This window comes from Motacilla alba, chromosome 2 (assembly GCF_015832195.1).
Source record: "Motacilla alba alba isolate MOTALB_02 chromosome 2, Motacilla_alba_V1.0_pri, whole genome shotgun sequence".
In the NCBI taxonomy this organism is placed as follows: domain Eukaryota; kingdom Metazoa; phylum Chordata; class Aves; order Passeriformes; family Motacillidae; genus Motacilla; species Motacilla alba.
In genome coordinates this window covers 117822538-117839571 of record NC_052017.1, presented here as the reverse complement: position 1 = coordinate 117839571, position 17034 = coordinate 117822538, and the positions used below count along the sequence as shown (strand labels likewise).

The following is a 17034-nucleotide window of genomic DNA, read 5'->3' as shown; positions in this document are numbered from 1 at the left end:
GAGAACCACACATGTGTGGGAAGGGACTCTCAGGCTCACTTCAGAAGTACACTTCTGATCTGAATTAAAAGGTTTATGTAGCTTCTATCCCTCTCCCAACACCAGCACCTAAAGAATAAGGTGTCTGAAATACTGCAGCTGTTACACAGCATGTCTGCAGCAAAGAGTTCTTCCTAATCTCCATCGCTTATCATTGATAAAGATACCTGAGATCTCTGAGATGTCTTGGAAGAGAACATGGAACTGCTGCATTTGTGATGTCTTGTTTTTGTAATTTGTGGGTACGACAGGGAGTAGTTCCATGCAGAGCAATCCATGATTCCTTTCTTTGCACATTTTTAAAAGTTTTACTCAGCTGTTGGCTCCTTTTTCAGAAGAATGCTTTCACATTGTAATCAGATTTGTATTGCCTAAAAATGAAGTAATTACACCACACCCAACACAAAAATAGAAAAGCAGCAGCTCTCAGTATCAACTTCTTCCTTTCATTCATTTGCAAAGGTGTCTTTTGAACCCCTCCTTTATGGAAACCAAGATGTCAATAGCAAAAAATACAAATTCTCCAATAACAAGAGTGGTTAATACCAGGTATTTACCTGTGAAATTACTATAAATGGAGTCATATTACCATGAGTGGGTTTAAGAAATGCAGGGCAAGTCCCAGCAGCCCTGGAGAGGTTTCTGAGACTGGGCTGAAGATTTAAGAGGAGGCACCTGCTTGTCTGCCCGTGGCAGCTTCCCTTGTAGTAAACTGAGCACAGCTGTCACAGCTTCTTGCTCAAGGGCAGAGGGGAAAACATCCCCTTTCACACCACCTTGTTAATCTCCACACTACCTTGGATTTCTGGTTTACTGAAAAAAGGTGACCAGAATCAGTGAGAACAATTTAAAATGTTTCAGCACCACACTGCTCTTCCTTGTGCAGGTGACACTGTCCAGCCAAGTATTCAGCTGGCTGTCACCTACCACAGGTAGGTCCGGCTAACTCTAGGTGAGAAGACTGTTCCAAAATAGAAATGCTCTGATAAAGATGCTTTGATTAAGATAACCACCTTTTGACCCATACTAACATTCAGAGAATCTCAAAGCAATTTTATATTGCATATGCTTTCTGGAAGTACATCGAGAGGTATTTAAGGAATTTAAAGCGCTTGAGGCATGAAGTAAAGGCAAAGGGAATTGTCTTGCTCTAGGGATCGTGACAAAAACAGTTGCTAGAGGCAGGAAACTGTTTCTGGTAGGGCAAGTGAGATTGCTGGAGATTTCTGAGGCTCCAGCAGTACAGCCCTTCATACAGTGCCACTGAATACTTTGCTAACTCTGCAATGCAGTCGTCCATTTAATACTCATTTGTACCATGTGTTTCTTATGGTTCAAGACTGTACTCCTTGAGCTAAAACACCACCTCAGAGTTTTCTGTTTACAAAAACAAGCAAAAAATGCACTGATTTTCTCCTTTTTCTTTAATGTTGTTCAGTGGTTCCTTGTTGTGCTGGAACTTCCTTTCCTGGGCTTCTACTTGACATCATTTTGGTGTGAATATTTTAATCTGCTGCTTGGATGCATTTACTGTGCTGTTTCCCAGTTGAGTAGTAGTTTGGATGAAAAGTTTGGAAATCTACTACTAAAGAAATATTTCATTATTATTTATTTTATATTTACGTTGTCTCGAATTACAATATTAGTAAGATTTATTAACACCATCTTTGCTGCTTCTGTAAAAAAAAAATAAAAGCAGATGATCTAGCATACCTATATAATTTATTTTTCTGTATAGCTGGCAAAGATTTAGAAAAGACTAGCTTAACTTCCACCATTTTTCCAAAATCAAAATGTGATGGATGAGCTAAATATAAATTATGAGATCTGAAAGTGACCTTGTTTTTTCTCCAGCAAACAGGCAGACCTGAGCAGCTTTAATTGTAGTGATCACTACAAGCAGTTTATGCCTGTATTAACAGACTACATAAAATACAAAACTACCATGTTAAGCACAGCAATATGAATCTGCCAGGAATGGACTACAAATTTGGAATATTCCAACATTCAGAGTATAACCCAATAATTGCTAACCATCACTGATCTTGCTACAGCCTCTTTTATGAGAAGTCAGAAGACCATAACTCATTTCATGCAGACCACATTAGTGTGGTTGATTACAATTCTAGAGCCCCTTTCTGTCATAGAGGAAGAGAAGTTCCAAAATAAAACAGAACAGTGAAAACAAAAAAGAATCCTTAAAATACACTGTATTAAGGATGTTTAGGTGATGCAGTAAACTCCCTTCACTCTGCCATTAAGCCCAGACAGGAGATTTCACATGCTGCCTGAGTTGTCTCCATGCTAATTTGGGCTACTGACTCTTTCTGTTGTATTTACCATTGAGTGGTTTGCATTGGAAGGGACCTTAAGGATCATCTAGTTCTGGCCAGAAAAGTTTTATTTTTCTCTCCATGCAGAATGGGCAAGCTTTCAGAATGTCACATAATTTCTCACTTGCCCACATTGTTGTCATTGTCCAGCTGTGTTTCAGGTGTAGACTTCTATTGCAAAGTGCTCCGCCTCAGCAAGCCTTCTGGTACAATGGGGAAACATTTGATATTGGCAGCTTTGTTGGATATTGCATCAACTCACCCTACAATCAGGATATTTTTAAATAGAATAAAAATAAAAAAAGAAAGCAATCAGGATTGAAAATGTTGCTGTGAGGATTGTACTGCAGAAAGAATTATTTGTCCATGTGCCCATGCAAGGTAGGTATATTTTAAACAGATACCAATAATGATCTTTGGATTTCCGGGTGATAAACATCCTGCAATGAGCATTTTGCCCCAACATCTGCAGAGCACAAATGTCAGCAGATAAGAAAATTCATGATCAGTTTATGCAAGCCGGTGCAACTCCGTTGACTTGAACAAAACAAAGTATATTAACACCAACAAAAAAAAAGAAAAGAATGCCAAATGCTTTTGAAAAGTATTTTAAAGAATAGTTTATTATTTAAATATTTAACATAAATCTTTCTCCTTCAAGTCGCAAACACAGATTGCCTTGAAGTAAAATATCAGCCTCTCAACACAGCCATAATTTATAGACGGCATTTATTCCTTGGTGAAGTATTTTACCTCTCTTTAGTTACATAAATAACCTCTCCAAGACCTGTTAATTTATTCATTGCCTGTTAATCCTTATTTGTCACCCTTATTTTAAAAATATACATTTCTCTTCTGTTAGTGAGAAACAGGAATAAAAGTCATTCTCATTTGGTTCAAGGAAGCATCAGAATGTGCAGAGTGGTTAGGTTAGTGTGCAAACCTCAAAATAAAGTGCTCAAAGCAGTCACAGCCCTGGAATCAGAGAACAGCAAGTTTGAGAGGAAAAAAAGAAGAAAAAGGCAAGAAAACAGAGAGCCTTAATATATATAGGGTATAAATATAAAATATAAATAATAGAATATGAAATAGAATATGTAGTATTTATAGAGAGAATGTAAAACAGCTTAACTGCATTGTGCTCTATACTGCATTGGTCCTTACAGAAATATTTCACTCTATAGAGGATGAAGAGAAGTCTTCTAGAAGGTGATTTGTGTCTTTATCAGTCTGAATAGTCTTGAGATGCCCATCTCTCACTATGGGCTGTGTGAACTGGCATGGCATGATGTGGAACAGACCTGTGCCTGTACCACAGGTGATGCAAGCACCTGCTGGAAGACAGCTACTCATGATGTGCTTTGCCAAGACATGTATGGTCATCTTTTTTACAAAGTGCCCCTCTCAGCCATTCAGAATTTGGTTTCGTGCCTGATCTATTGATGGACTCATGTTGGTAGAAATGCCAATGTTTTCTTGTGTTCCCACAAACATCATCTCCTGTGTGTCTTCAGACTGCCACAATATGACAAAATCGTTCTGTCTATGCACAGCACCCTGGTAGAAGGTGTGGGAGGGTTGGAGCACTGCTCAGGGAAGACCTGTGGAATTGGCCTCCTTTTCAACTGGTTTGAAAATGTGACAAGCTCAATGGGTACAGTTAAACTAAATATTATTCTCTTAACCAAAAGCAGAATTTCCACCTTTTTCTCAGAGAATTCTCACTGTGGCAAGGTCAGGGTATTAGCCAACTAAGAGGCACAGAAATTTCTGTAGAATTCCAAGTTGTCCCCACAAAAAATAACTATTACCAGAAAAAAGAAGTAAATCACAAGCTTGCATTTCCAGACTTACTCAACACGTATCTCCAGCATCCCTGAAGTCAGAAGTGATTTTGTAGAGAACTGACACAGCTTTAATCTAGTGGAAAAAAATTATTTCTCAGGCAGCTTATAAAAATGGGAAAATATAATTGCCTTAATGGCTGGTGCAGCTGCGTTACAGGAGCTGTCTTCAGAGAATAAATAATTTCATTGCCACTGAAATATTTATATCTCTCTCCAAGCCTTCGGTTTGATTTTGTTTTTGAAATAGTATTCTGCATTTGGTGTGCTTTTGTTTTCTTCAGCATTATAGATATTTTTCAATGATAGGATAGCAGGTCAGTTTTGTGTAAGATGCTCAGGACTGGTTTGAGGAACAAGAGGTAAAGAATTTGTTTTAGAAAATTCAGGTCAAAGGAGAGTCAGGTTGCATATATGCATATCACGACTAAGTTCAAAGATTCGGATCCATCAAATTATGCACAGCTATCTTGTTTGTATGTGTGGATGTGTCATACTCTTCCTTCCTATCCATTCCTTGCTGTTAAGTGAGACTGCAAACTTGCCATCGAGTATAAACATGTTTAAATGTAGTATCCTGACATTTTTTTATCAAGATGTGTAGCTGAGTGAGTGCAAGAACTGTGATGTATGTATTACACCATCACTGGGGATTAAGGCTGTCCTTAATCTGCCCCTGAGAAATCTTGTGCCAGGCTGGATCCTAAATTTATGGCTATGGAAATGCAGAAGGATGAAATGTAATACCCTGATGGGCTAGACAAATGTAAAGGCATTGGGAATCTTGCACAGTCTTTATAAAGAGAGCCCCATGTCCAGCAAACTGAGTTTGGTTGGCTTTTACACCCCAGTTCCTAAATACAGCTGACCATGGGTGTATCTGAGAGGCTCCTGATGATATACAAAGCCACTTCACTTTTAAAATAATGGGAAAAAACCCCAACAACAACAACAAACTCTCCACTTTGTCACTTCCCTGAAAAATAACTGAACAAAATTCAATGTGTTCAAGATGGAGATTATCAGAGCAAAAGCACTTCTGCGTACCTATTGTGCTAATGTTCCCAGCCCTTAAAATCCATAATGAAGAAGATCATTGCGGTGATCACATCAAAATTCTTTTGGCTGTTTTTTTTTTTTAGTTTCTTGATATATACAAATGCCTCCCCATGTTAAGACCCTGCAGACAATTAGTGTACTGTTAATTTTACTGACATGTGAGGTGACTTGTATATTCACATGCAGGTCCTTGATGTGGTTCCACATATATTTTCTGTCTTTATTCTTACCTATCTTATCTGTGCTTTTGACAAAGTATTGATAGAAGTGCTGCAAGCAATCATCTGAAGAGCTGCTGGTCTGTGGGCAGGGAGTGTGCCAGGGACAGCTGGGAGCACACACCCAAACGGGCAGCAGGGGCTCTCCAGACTCTCCAGAGGGGCTGGTTCCTCCCTTTGGGCAGATTATCAAGGAGCTCATATGGTATGAGAAACAAATGGATGTAATCTCTGTTTTTCCAAACAAAAAGGCTCAAAAAAAAAAAAAAAAAAGTCACAGAGCCTGAAAACAGCTTAAATGTATCTATAAGCAAAAAGATTATAAATAGCATCCATAAAGCTGCTTGGAGCAGCTGGTAAGTGTTTTCGGTTTTGTGTGCTAAAATTGTCCCACCATGGAAGGTTTCTAAACCTTGTCTATAAATTCATCACCATGGAAAAGTGGTCCTTAGGAGAGAACAGTCTGTGAGTCATCAGAAGCTTTCTTGTTGTAGTACTACATCTAGTTGCAAAGGGCTGTTTTGAACTCTCACATTAAAACAAAAAACCAACTGGCCTTTATCTGAAAATCATAAAAAAGGGAACATTAAAAATCTGTTATACTTAGTAAAATAAAACTCCTTATTGCAGGCACATGCACACTTAATTTGTTTATACCTAACAAGAAATTGGATTGATATCTGTAAGGAAAGATGGGTCAGTAAATACACTGCAATTTGAAGTATATGTGGTGTAGAACTGTAGCTGCACTTTTCAGTGCATAATTCTTTAAAGTGAAGCAAAAACATTTTCATGGAAATTACTTTCCTCTCCTTCTGCTTCACACATTTGGTTCCCATGTTCGCTGAAAATGTAATTAAACAGTTTTATTTTCAGATTTATTCCAAAAGATTTTTTGAAAGTTGATTTAAAGAAAACCCATTGCATAACTAAGCATCCAAAAACACCTCAAATTTTTTCAAAACAAGTTGCTGTACAACACCTGACAGTGCTAAAAGCAAAGTACATTTGGCAATATTTGCTACCCAGCAGCATGGGTTGCTTCCAGGGCACACCCAGACACTGCTCAGCAGTGTGCACCTTGCACCCTTTCTCAGGCAAAGGTGGTTGAACACAGAGTCACACAGGATTCAGCTGGAAGCCAAGAGACATCCAGGTTGTGCATTAAACTGGGAAGTACTCCCAGGTGCAGCTGTACCTTTGCAGACTTACCGCTAGGTTTGTCTCACTGGTCTCTTTATTTGAGGCAGATGGTAGAAAACAAAAATGACACAGTGTGCTAGGGGTCATGGAAACCAACCCTCCAGCATTTTTAATTCAACCACTCTAACATACATCTCTGCTTTATATATATTTAATCTGTTCCTTTCCCGCAGTATCGTTTCTCCTGGGAAGATCTGTTTGAAGAGAAATTTGCAAATCCCATTTGACCTCAGTCTCGGTGTGCAAGGTGTCCCTTTGCTGAGGGACTCTCATCATTCCTGTCCTCAGAGACACTCTGCCTGGACACAAAGTATTGCATCTCAAGTCAGCACTGTCACCTTGCTCATGTCCCTGGGGGGAAAATAAGAGAGCTCCCTGTGAGACTCAGAGTTGTGGCAGTATTTAGCAGGTAGCAAAATGTGTAATCATTTCTGGGCTTAGTGCGTGCCGATTTACAATTTCTTCTTCAAAATAGCATCTTAAATTGATGGACAGTTCAGCACCCAGATCTCTATTATGCTTATCTGAGACACAGGAATAGCTAATTGTCCTGTAATGAAAAAGAAAAAGAAAAGAGAAAAAAAAAAAAAAGCCTGCCTTTGCTCTTTCTTAACCTAGCAAGACTCCATGGAAATCAGTGGAATTATGCCAGCCTATTGCAGTAACACCAGCAAAAAGAGAATTTCCTTATAGGATTTTCCTCACTTTTTTCAGTAAATTTGCTATATTCCCCAGCTTTAAAACCTGCAGATCCTGTCCTTTTGCAAAATTGTGGAGAGGCATTGTCCTGTGTTTGAGTAGTGACACTAAAAGTGTACTTTCCATGAATTAAAATATATAATCATGTGGAAGCAGACTAGGCAAGAAGTGATGATTGAATAGTTTGGGGAAACTTAGCATGCCACAGTCATCTCATGCAGCAGTATTTCACACCATAACATTTTTTACTCCATAAATATTTTCATCTTTCTTGCTGTAACTTGCATAAATGAATAAATGCATAGAGAACACTAATGATAAACCCTAAATTAAATCTAAGCTCACCATCTTGACATTTACTTTTTAAAATATGTATGAGGCAATTCCTCTGATCTTTTTTTTATACACTTACAAACACATGCTTACAAGTTATTTGTGTTTCAGGGCCAAGTACAGTAATGAGTAAAGGCTTCCCCCTCCTATTGCTGAACGACTTTGTACAGTCATGAGGGGTTGAGGATCAGTGTTTTAAATGGAACTCAAGAGATTGCCTACCAGGAATAACCAAATCCTTCCAATCTTGGTCCCATTCAGCAGCAGGAATTGCTACATGCCCTTAACCCTCATTCTCTAGGCTTTGAATGATCATTACCTACAAAAAATACAGAGTTTTTCTTTATTTCCAGTTATTTTCTGAAGCTATTTATTCAAGAAAGATTCAAGACATGTTAGGAGAACTTGATGGACTTAATGGCTGAATTAAAAGAACTAGGGTGAAATGCAATAGTTCAAATTTAAGATCATACATACAGGAATTTCTCCTTATTACTGCAAATCCTTGGGTTGGATCAAGGAGAAAAAAACAGCAATGTAGTATTCAGCCACTTGATGGCTGTGATTTTCAGTGTGTGAGGACCATAAAATTGAGTTTGTATGAGAATTTTCAAAGGAGTAACAGAGCTTACACAGTGCTTTTGGTCCATGTTCAGAAGCAGAAAACCAGGAACAGGTGCAGAGAAGAGCTACAGGGACATCTGATATAAATGATATCCAGATATCTCACCAACCAAAATTCTTCTATTAGTCTCTTAAATTATTTCTGCAAAGATGGAAATGATTTTGGATTGAATATACTACAAGCATTATATGTATTATAATGAGAGGAACAGGGTACAATTAGAAAAGACCTGCAGGTCATAAGGTTTTACTTTCTACTGTTAATGAAATCATGTAATAAATTTGGCATTTTTTTTTATTTTTCCGGGCCACCTATAGACATTCTGTTTAAATTAGAGAACAGAAAAAATAAATTTGAAATAAGCACAATTTTAAGTGAAGAACATGACTTATGAAAATAAAAGTAAGATTTCTTCTTCTTTGTTTTTCAAAGATAGAAATATTACCTGACCATTGAAAGAAGTCATCAAGACAGATAAATTACATGCCCCATTCAGTGGTTTTCACACAGTTGGAAATGTGCAGGTATTTGACTGCAGTGGCAAGTAAAGGTCAAGTAAAACCATAACTTATAAAAAGTGGAGTCCAGATAGTTTATGTTCTATAAATTAAGGATTTTCTGTGAACTTCAGACATTCAAAAGGAAGGGTTTAAAGCTTACACAGGTATGTAGTAAGCTATTTATTAGTACCAGAAAAACAGCTATTTTACTTACTTCTGTGTATATGGGATTTTTAACATAAGCACACTTTTAAAAATACCAATTTTAATGTGGTTTGTTCATGGTAGTGCATACTGAACCTAGGCAATTTTATCAGAATACCACCAGTTTAAAATTTTCATTAAAGACTGTAGAAGACTGCTTTCACTGAAAATATACTTTATATTTTCCAGGTTTGTAGCTTGCCTGAACAACCAAAAGTGGGAGTTATTTCCAATCTTTGAGCATATTTCAAAATTCCACTGTCTCCACTGTCTCCAGCTGTCTCCAAAGCAAGAGAGCATTGACATCTCTTGTTTGAACTCTTTGTTGTTATTCTACAAATATCAATACACCATAAAAATTGGAGATGTGGAAAATATTTTATTATTTGAAAAAGAAAAGGGGTTTTTTCAACATCATTGAAGGCTATGGAGTAAATGCAGAATGTTTCAAGACTTAGGAAGAGTTGTAGAATTTTGTTCTGTGAAAGCTATATCTAGTGCTTTCCACCTATGGTCCCTGCCTTCCTCCCCCTACCATGGCCAACAGGAAGCTTTAAAGCCATGGGTTTATTTGTGTCTCATACTCTCACAAGTTTAAAGGATGAGATCATCCCTGTTTATAGGGATGGGGAGCTGAACCATGCCTACACTGCCAGCTGAGCGTAGCTCTGCAGCCCAGCCTGTCCATCAGGCTTTGCAGGCAGGTGTGTGCCCATCTCAGGGTCAGGCTGAGTGCCAGGCTTTGGCAAGTACCTGTTCTTCAAGCACACCCACCACAACAGAGCACAGAGTCTTGCTGCAGACAAACCAATCCACCATCAAATGTCTCTAACCAAATACAGAGTGTGGTTTTAACACATGAATGGATACAAAGCATGTGGAGCTCAGTATAAGGAGCCTTCTGCCAAGCTGGCACTGAACCTCGCTGGAAATGAACTGTTTGTTCAAGGTCTTCAAGGAAGTCGGGGTAGAAAAAAGTTTAATGCAGTCCTCTACCATTGAACCATTTCCCCCTTCACCCTTATGCTCTTGATATCTAAATTCTGTAACAGCCTTCTGACAGATTTGGTCTTCTTTCTTTCACTGAGGCCAAGAGCAAATCTGCTGCACAGAGTCCTAAGATACTTAATTTGGAAAGAGTTGCCGCAGTTGTCTCAAAATGTACACGGGGCTTAGAATGAACTGAAGCAACTCTGAAGCTCAGAAAAGCCAGTGAGCTTCTGTGTGGACTTCACAATGATGGCAGCTGCAGGAATGTGCATGCCATGGACTGGACTCTGGCCAGAGAAGACATGGATAAATGATGGGACATGACATGAGAAATTGCTGAATATGACAATGTGAGAAGGTGACAAAAAATTCAGAGAGCGCTGTCGAGTACAGCTGGATCTTGCAGAAGGGGAGGAGGTATTTGAGGAAAAGGTTGAATTTCACGGGTAATTGGACTTTTTTTGGGCAACAATACCTGGGTAACCCTACCAGTGATACCACATAAAGCTGAGATTACCTAGAAATGCCAGATTTGGGTACCAATACAGCAAAGCTGGGATTGTGGAAAAGTAATTAGGAGTGGGTTGTTTATTTGAGAGGAGGTAGCAAAAGCAAGGTAGAAGTGTGGTGAAAGGGAGGATGAAGAGGAAAAAATGCATTCAGCTGATGTAATCGGATCTGTTCAGGACACTGGCTGGGGAGCAATTGTTTACTGCATTCTAATCAGGACATTAAATCAAGCTTGTCTGGCCCCACCAAAGTTCAACATGCCCATGCAGAATGAAAAGGGGAAGCTTTCCTCTTTGGGCAGAGGAGCACTCAGATGGACAGATAAACTTTTTGGTCCTGTCAGGCCTATCTCAGGCCTGACAGCATCACCATCTACTCCTTGCTTCCTTACAAAGCACAGAGCAATTCACTTTATTGCCATAAGCCATGGCAATAAAGAAGTAGATGGGGTTATAGCAGAAGCTCCTTTCAATAACATGTTACCAGAATAATGATGATCCTTTCTTTAAAAGTAGCAGTAGTTCAAATAATATGTCAGTGGAAGGATTGTGTCCAAGTTAAACAATCATCGGCCGTTTCATGCAAACATGTTATTACAGTATGTTTCTTAGGAAATTAATATGAATGAGTATACATGGTGTTTCATTGAAGCAGATTACTGCAGCCTCCCCCACAGATCTTAATCCTGCACAGTTAGCACAATATTTCCTTGTCATCTGGTTGTTTAATTTGGTCTATTTGTTTAAGTGTTTATTGGTCTTGTTACTTCTTATTTTATTTTCTGCCCTGAATCACTGCCCTCTCTCTCTCTTCTTTTGCACATGACTGGATGACACTTCATGAAAGCAAGACAGCATTCATTACCATACACAGTTCATTTTTCTTTTTTGAGACAGAGACATGCACTGAAGCAATTGGTTCCCACTCCTTTTGTTTAAGCTAGGTGGCCCTATAGCCAGTGTTTATGAGGCATGGGAGGCCAGCTTTTATAGCAAAAGCTTTGTTCCTTAGTTGGAATGAAAACTGAAATTTTTGCAGATACTAACATTTCCCTACCATATGTCTCTGAAATGAAGCTGTGCAGAGGAAGACTGCTAGTAATATAGCATTGCTTTAGTCTGTAAAGTTTCCTGCTGGGTAAAGAAACCCTTTTTGCACCTGAAAAACTTCTATGAAACTCAGATATTCCATGCTCGGGAATTAGCATCTAAGTTCAGCCTCCTAAGAAGTCATCTGTGCTATGCTGATAAATATAACGCAATAACATACTTTGCCTCCTCAGCATTTCTGCCTACATTACCCAAGCATCTATTTTTTGTTCAAAATTATAAATTAGGTAGCTCCTTCTTACACTAGGAATGGTCTCAGTTTTCCTGCCTTAATAGCTAAAAGGCAGAAAATATATACATTGCTATCTAGACAATACAAATGGTGTTCTGTTTGGATCAGCATCTGCTGCAATACAGAAAACCATAATGAAGGGCTCAGGAAGTTTTGTAAAGTTCCCTTTCCAGATGTACCCACCAGGTCTCAGGAAGAAGCCCAGCCTTATTTGTCTATCTTTTATAGCAGTATTGAATCACAGTTAAAACTCCTCATCCCAGTAACAGAGAGCGAGCAAAGCATTAATGTTTTATTATTTCTTAACCTTTTGACTATCAGAATTTAGCGGAGAAAAGGGAATGAAGGAATTGATATTTCATCACAAATTATATCTGATGGCATATTGAGAGTTGACAAGTGGCTTCCATACTGTAGATCTTTTCAGATGTGTCATTCAGCCTTAATGAACCTCTAAAGTACAGCAACTATGGCAGCTTGTTCCTCTGCTATTAGGAATGGATGCCTGTAAGTGAGGATTTATTTTCATTCCTGTTTTTTCTATAGGTATTTGATTTCTAGCATATCACTTCCTAAACTGTGTTTAAAATACTTGTAAAGCCTTTGTAAACATATTTTTATTAAATTCCATGGGAGAGCAAAGATCTGATTAAGGTTCACATTAGTCAGGAGAATAAAACAATAAAAAGGATTTTCTTGGAGGAAATGAGGAATTTACATAAATGCAGTTCATGCCCTGTGACTTCATCAGGAAAGTTTCATGAGAGAGAACTGCTAATTCCATCAGTAAAGAAATTGTAGATGTGCTACAGAATAGTTTCTTTGGATCCATCTGGTCTGTTCATAGATGACAAAAACTATGAAGTAAATGGGAAAAAAAGTAAATGAAAAAGCCAAAGAAATAAACCAAGAATTTTAGTCCCCATTGGCATCAGGAAGTATCGCCCTTCCCAGGGCCACGAAGCATATTCTGTGTTTCCAAAGCAGCTGTGTCATTTCTCATGCTGTTCCTGAGAAATATAAGGGGGTGATGAAGGGAAAAAAAGATGCCCTTACATGTCAGTGGTGGCCAACAGCTGGTCACCCATTTTGCTCAGACATAAGGCTGTCCCTGGGGACTTCAGCCGTCTGGCTTCTACTCTGCTCACCACACTCATTCAGTCAGTTCATTTACTAAAGCTTGTGTTCTGCTCTTGGCAAAGGCTTTCAACACAGTTTTGTGTTTACACAAAATTCAAAAGATCTCACTAAGCCCTAGCTTTAAATTCCATTAGCCTAATTGCTAGGGGTAAATTGAAAGTTTGTCATGGGGGATATAAATTTCTACACTGATTTATACAAAATATATCTCATCTTGCTGTTTGTTTAGACTTTTTTTAAAATAAGGTTTAAAAACAAAAAAGAGATTTAGAGGCATCATGGTTAGAAGAATAACCTTACCTGCATAAATCAGCAGACTGCTGACATATGTCTGCAGGCAGCAAAACTTCCCCTAGATAGGTATGTATATATGGTTACTTGTTTCTTTCTACTCAGCAGCTCAACACATAGGATGGCAGGGGACCTCACCAGGGGATGGTCCTGAGTGTTTAGGGTGCATCTGCCATTTATCATCCACATTAGTACATGATTTGATAGATTTTGTTGGCTTTTAAACAGTGGGTAGGTTACTGAAATTCTACCCAAAATTCAGTGGGTATTGCATAGCATTTAAGGGAATAATTTGATTTCTTTAATGTGAAATGTAACCAGAAAAACTATAAAGCTAAAATTTACCTTAGGATTATGGGTTTTGACTGTAGATATCTAAAGTAAAGCTAGATTTCCTATCTGCGCTTTGTTGAAGATCTCATAATGATTATGCACTAACTAGCCAGCCTACAGAAGTGGGTGTTAGCAGACAGTTCTCAGGAATCAAGTGTATTCCCACAGCTTTCATGCACAAAAAATTGAAAGGGCTTTGCCATAATGGCTTAACCATCTTTTAATAAAGTACTGAAATTGCCTTGCTAAACTGCTAAACTGTTTCCTATGAGCTCTCTAGCAGCAGACTCAGCCACAGCTTGAAGCATTTCCCAACAATGTGTCAAGCGATCAATCTGTCACAGCACCAATACTTTCCTCTCTAGGGCAGGTTTTTCATCACGTTGGAAAGGACAGAGTTGCTGAGCTAATCAAAGACAGTTTAGAGTATGAATTTAAGACCATACCTAAGTGATATCCACTCCTTCAAAATTCCATTACAGCTGTGTAACACATGCTTAGCTACTTATTTCATTAAAATCTGGTTTTTATATGTTGGTTGTACCAGTCCTTCCAGAAATGTCTGATGGATCTTTATTAGCTACATCAACTTCCTGGGCAATTATTACTTCTTTATTACTTTTTCATTATTTTCTTCTTAACAGCAATTTAGTACTTAGAAAGAAGTGAGTAATGGAAAAGAATATTACTCTTGTATGCATGATAAATTAAAAGCATCTATTTCCCTTTAAAAGATGCAGCAGTTGTTGTACGCTAAGAGATTTATTCCTCTCTGTGCAAACTCCAAAACAGGAGGTTAAATTTGGCTTCGAAGCATAGTAATTTCTCCTAATTTTTTGGGGCTGCCAAATTATAACAAGAGAGCTTTCAGAAGTCTTTTTTTTCATTAGGCATAAACCATTTGTCCAGTAAGGTCAACAGCAGGCAAGGCAAATGGCCCAAGGTCCACACCTGTGGGTACATCAGTGTTACTGCAGCAGTAGCCTGGAGTCTAAGTGGACCAAAAACCTTAATGCCATGTAGGAGTTGGAAGGCTTGGGACCTGTCAGCAGGGGTGAGAACCAAAACTGGAGAGCTGAGACAGAAAGAAGGATCAGTGGCTAACCAAGGGGAGCAAATGCTGACTGTAGAGAAAAGACTAAAAAAGAATAAGGGGATAAGGGAAAATTATTTCCAGAGACAAGTAAGCCACTTCAGAATTCAGAATTTATTACTAGTGCTTTCTTCTGAACTGGCAGTTTTTAATCTTTACCAATGTATACATTAAGGTTTCTTTCAACAAAGGTGAGTCCTGCCAGAGCTGTAGCTGCAGTTCATCAAAGGCAAGACCTAGAGCCTGAGAACAGCAGCAGGGAGCCTTCCTAGATCAGTGAGCCAGGAAGGGCACACTCAGCAGCGCTGCTTCTACTTGGCCAAATACCTTCTCACCAGACTCAGAACCTTCAGCAAAGGAGGAGAGCTCACAAGTTATTTAAGGGTCAAATCTCTAAATATCAAGGGAAATTCTACTGTTTAAAATTCCCAGATAATATAGAAACTGTAGATAAAGTAATTGCTTAAAAGGTATCCTGGCTAGTGGATGGAACTGTAGAAATAAAGATATGCATGACTTCCAAGATCTGGTGGAAGAGAAGTACTGATTATCAAAAGTATAAATTAAGAACTCAAAATGTAGTAAAATGCCAGAATTCACAATGGCCACTTAAAGTTATTTCATTCTTCATGTATGGCTGATATTTTAGTTACATGGTCATCCCCTCTATTTTCTGTGGTCTCCAGCATCCCATAGGTCATGACAGATTGTGGTCATTGAAGGGTCATTCAGTTTCTTGCTTCCTGTTTGCAAAATTATGTCCATTGAGATCATAGATCACAGAATGGCTTGAGTTGGAAGGGACCTAAAAGGTCATCTAGTTCCAGCCCCCCCTGCCATGGGCAGGGACACCTTTCACCTGAACAGGTTGTTCAGAGCCTCATCCAACATGGCCTTGAACACTTCTGGGGATGAGGCATCCAAAGCTTCTCTAGGAAATCAGTTCTTGTGCTCCTCACAGCAAAGAATTTCTTGCTTGTATCTTACCTAAACTTACTCTATTTCACTTTCTGTTAAAGAAAGTGAATAAAGTCAGCTACTATTATCTAGAACCTTCTCAGCATGTATGAGCAGCTATTTACTTCACAAAATTTTTGCAAGTTTTAATGGGTAAAGCAGAAGGCATGCCCCAATATGAAGATCACTTCTTTTCTCAAGTCAACTCCTCTCTTGAATGCATGAGAACAATGAATTTTTCAAAGTCCAATAAAGGTTTAAACATGAAAAAAACAATGTATTTTACTTAATCTCATCCTCGGAAACAGATCAGTCATTTTGGAAAAAGATTTTTTTTGTTGTTCTGAGGCAGATGTTCAGTATGGAAGATGTCAGCCTGAATGGTTTAACTTAGAAGGAATGAACAAAACATTTGGATGTAAATGGAAGGTCAAGCTGACATTGATCTGTAAAGAGCAAATCATTTCTATGGAAGTGCATAATCCAGAAGCAAGTTTAGAAGCAGAACTCCAGCTAACCTAACATTTTGCAGGTGCTGAAAAAGAGCACAATTACAGTAGCTATCTGAACCTAATTACTGTCCCTTTGTACTGCTGCAAGGAGTCTTAAAGTGCCAATTCAATTTTCTGTTATTGGCAGTGATAAAGTCATACGAGTTGTTCCTGAGAGCAAGAGGGAAACACAGATCCTGAGGGCTGCATTCAACAGGCTTAAGGTGAGTTTGATTATTTTCATCTTCTTTTTCTGAACTTTTTTGAAGACTGTAGTGGGCTCACTGACTTGCCTTTCATTTCCCACTTCAAATTATTTTATTATCTGGAAAGAAGTCTTTGCCCATTAAATTCCTAATTTACCAATAAAATAGCATAGGTATTAGATTTATTGTGCCTGACAAATTTATCAACACTTACTTCCTTAAAGTGATACAGGTGCTATACTTGTAAATTTGCTTTCTTTGTTCTTTCACTTCTTTGCTAGCATTGTTTTATTATCTGCTCAATTGTTATTTAAAATGCTGAGTTAATTCAAGCTATGAACACACAGAGGAATATGAAAAAGCCTTCAGTTCAAGAATCTCTAGAATAATTTTCTAGAGGCAGATGACAGAGTGTCTAGGACAGGGAGCCAAATTCTTTCTTCTCTGGCCTTTCCCTGCAGATATAAATGAAAAGCAGCAGTGCCACTGCAGCAGTGCAGCACAGGAGCACTCTGCAGCATGCTGCTTTGCTGGCACAGCTTACGAAGGCAGAGGCAGCATTTCCACAGCAGTCTGGCCCACTGTCCCAGAGGATGGGGACTACCTGTAATCCAGCTCTATAGTC

At 38.6% G+C, this 17034-nt stretch overlaps 1 protein-coding gene across 1 annotated transcript in view; it reads left to right on the top strand.

Annotated features, from left to right (window-relative positions):
• The window catches only part of CPA6 (carboxypeptidase A6), an 82283-nt gene that overhangs the window by 19432 nt on the left and 45817 nt on the right, over positions 1 to 17034 (top strand). Inside the window, exon 2 of the mRNA XM_038129113.1 lies at positions 16352 to 16427. Coding sequence (XP_037985041.1) covers positions 16352 to 16427 — 76 coding nt within the window. The remainder of the gene's footprint in view (positions 1 to 16351; positions 16428 to 17034) is intronic.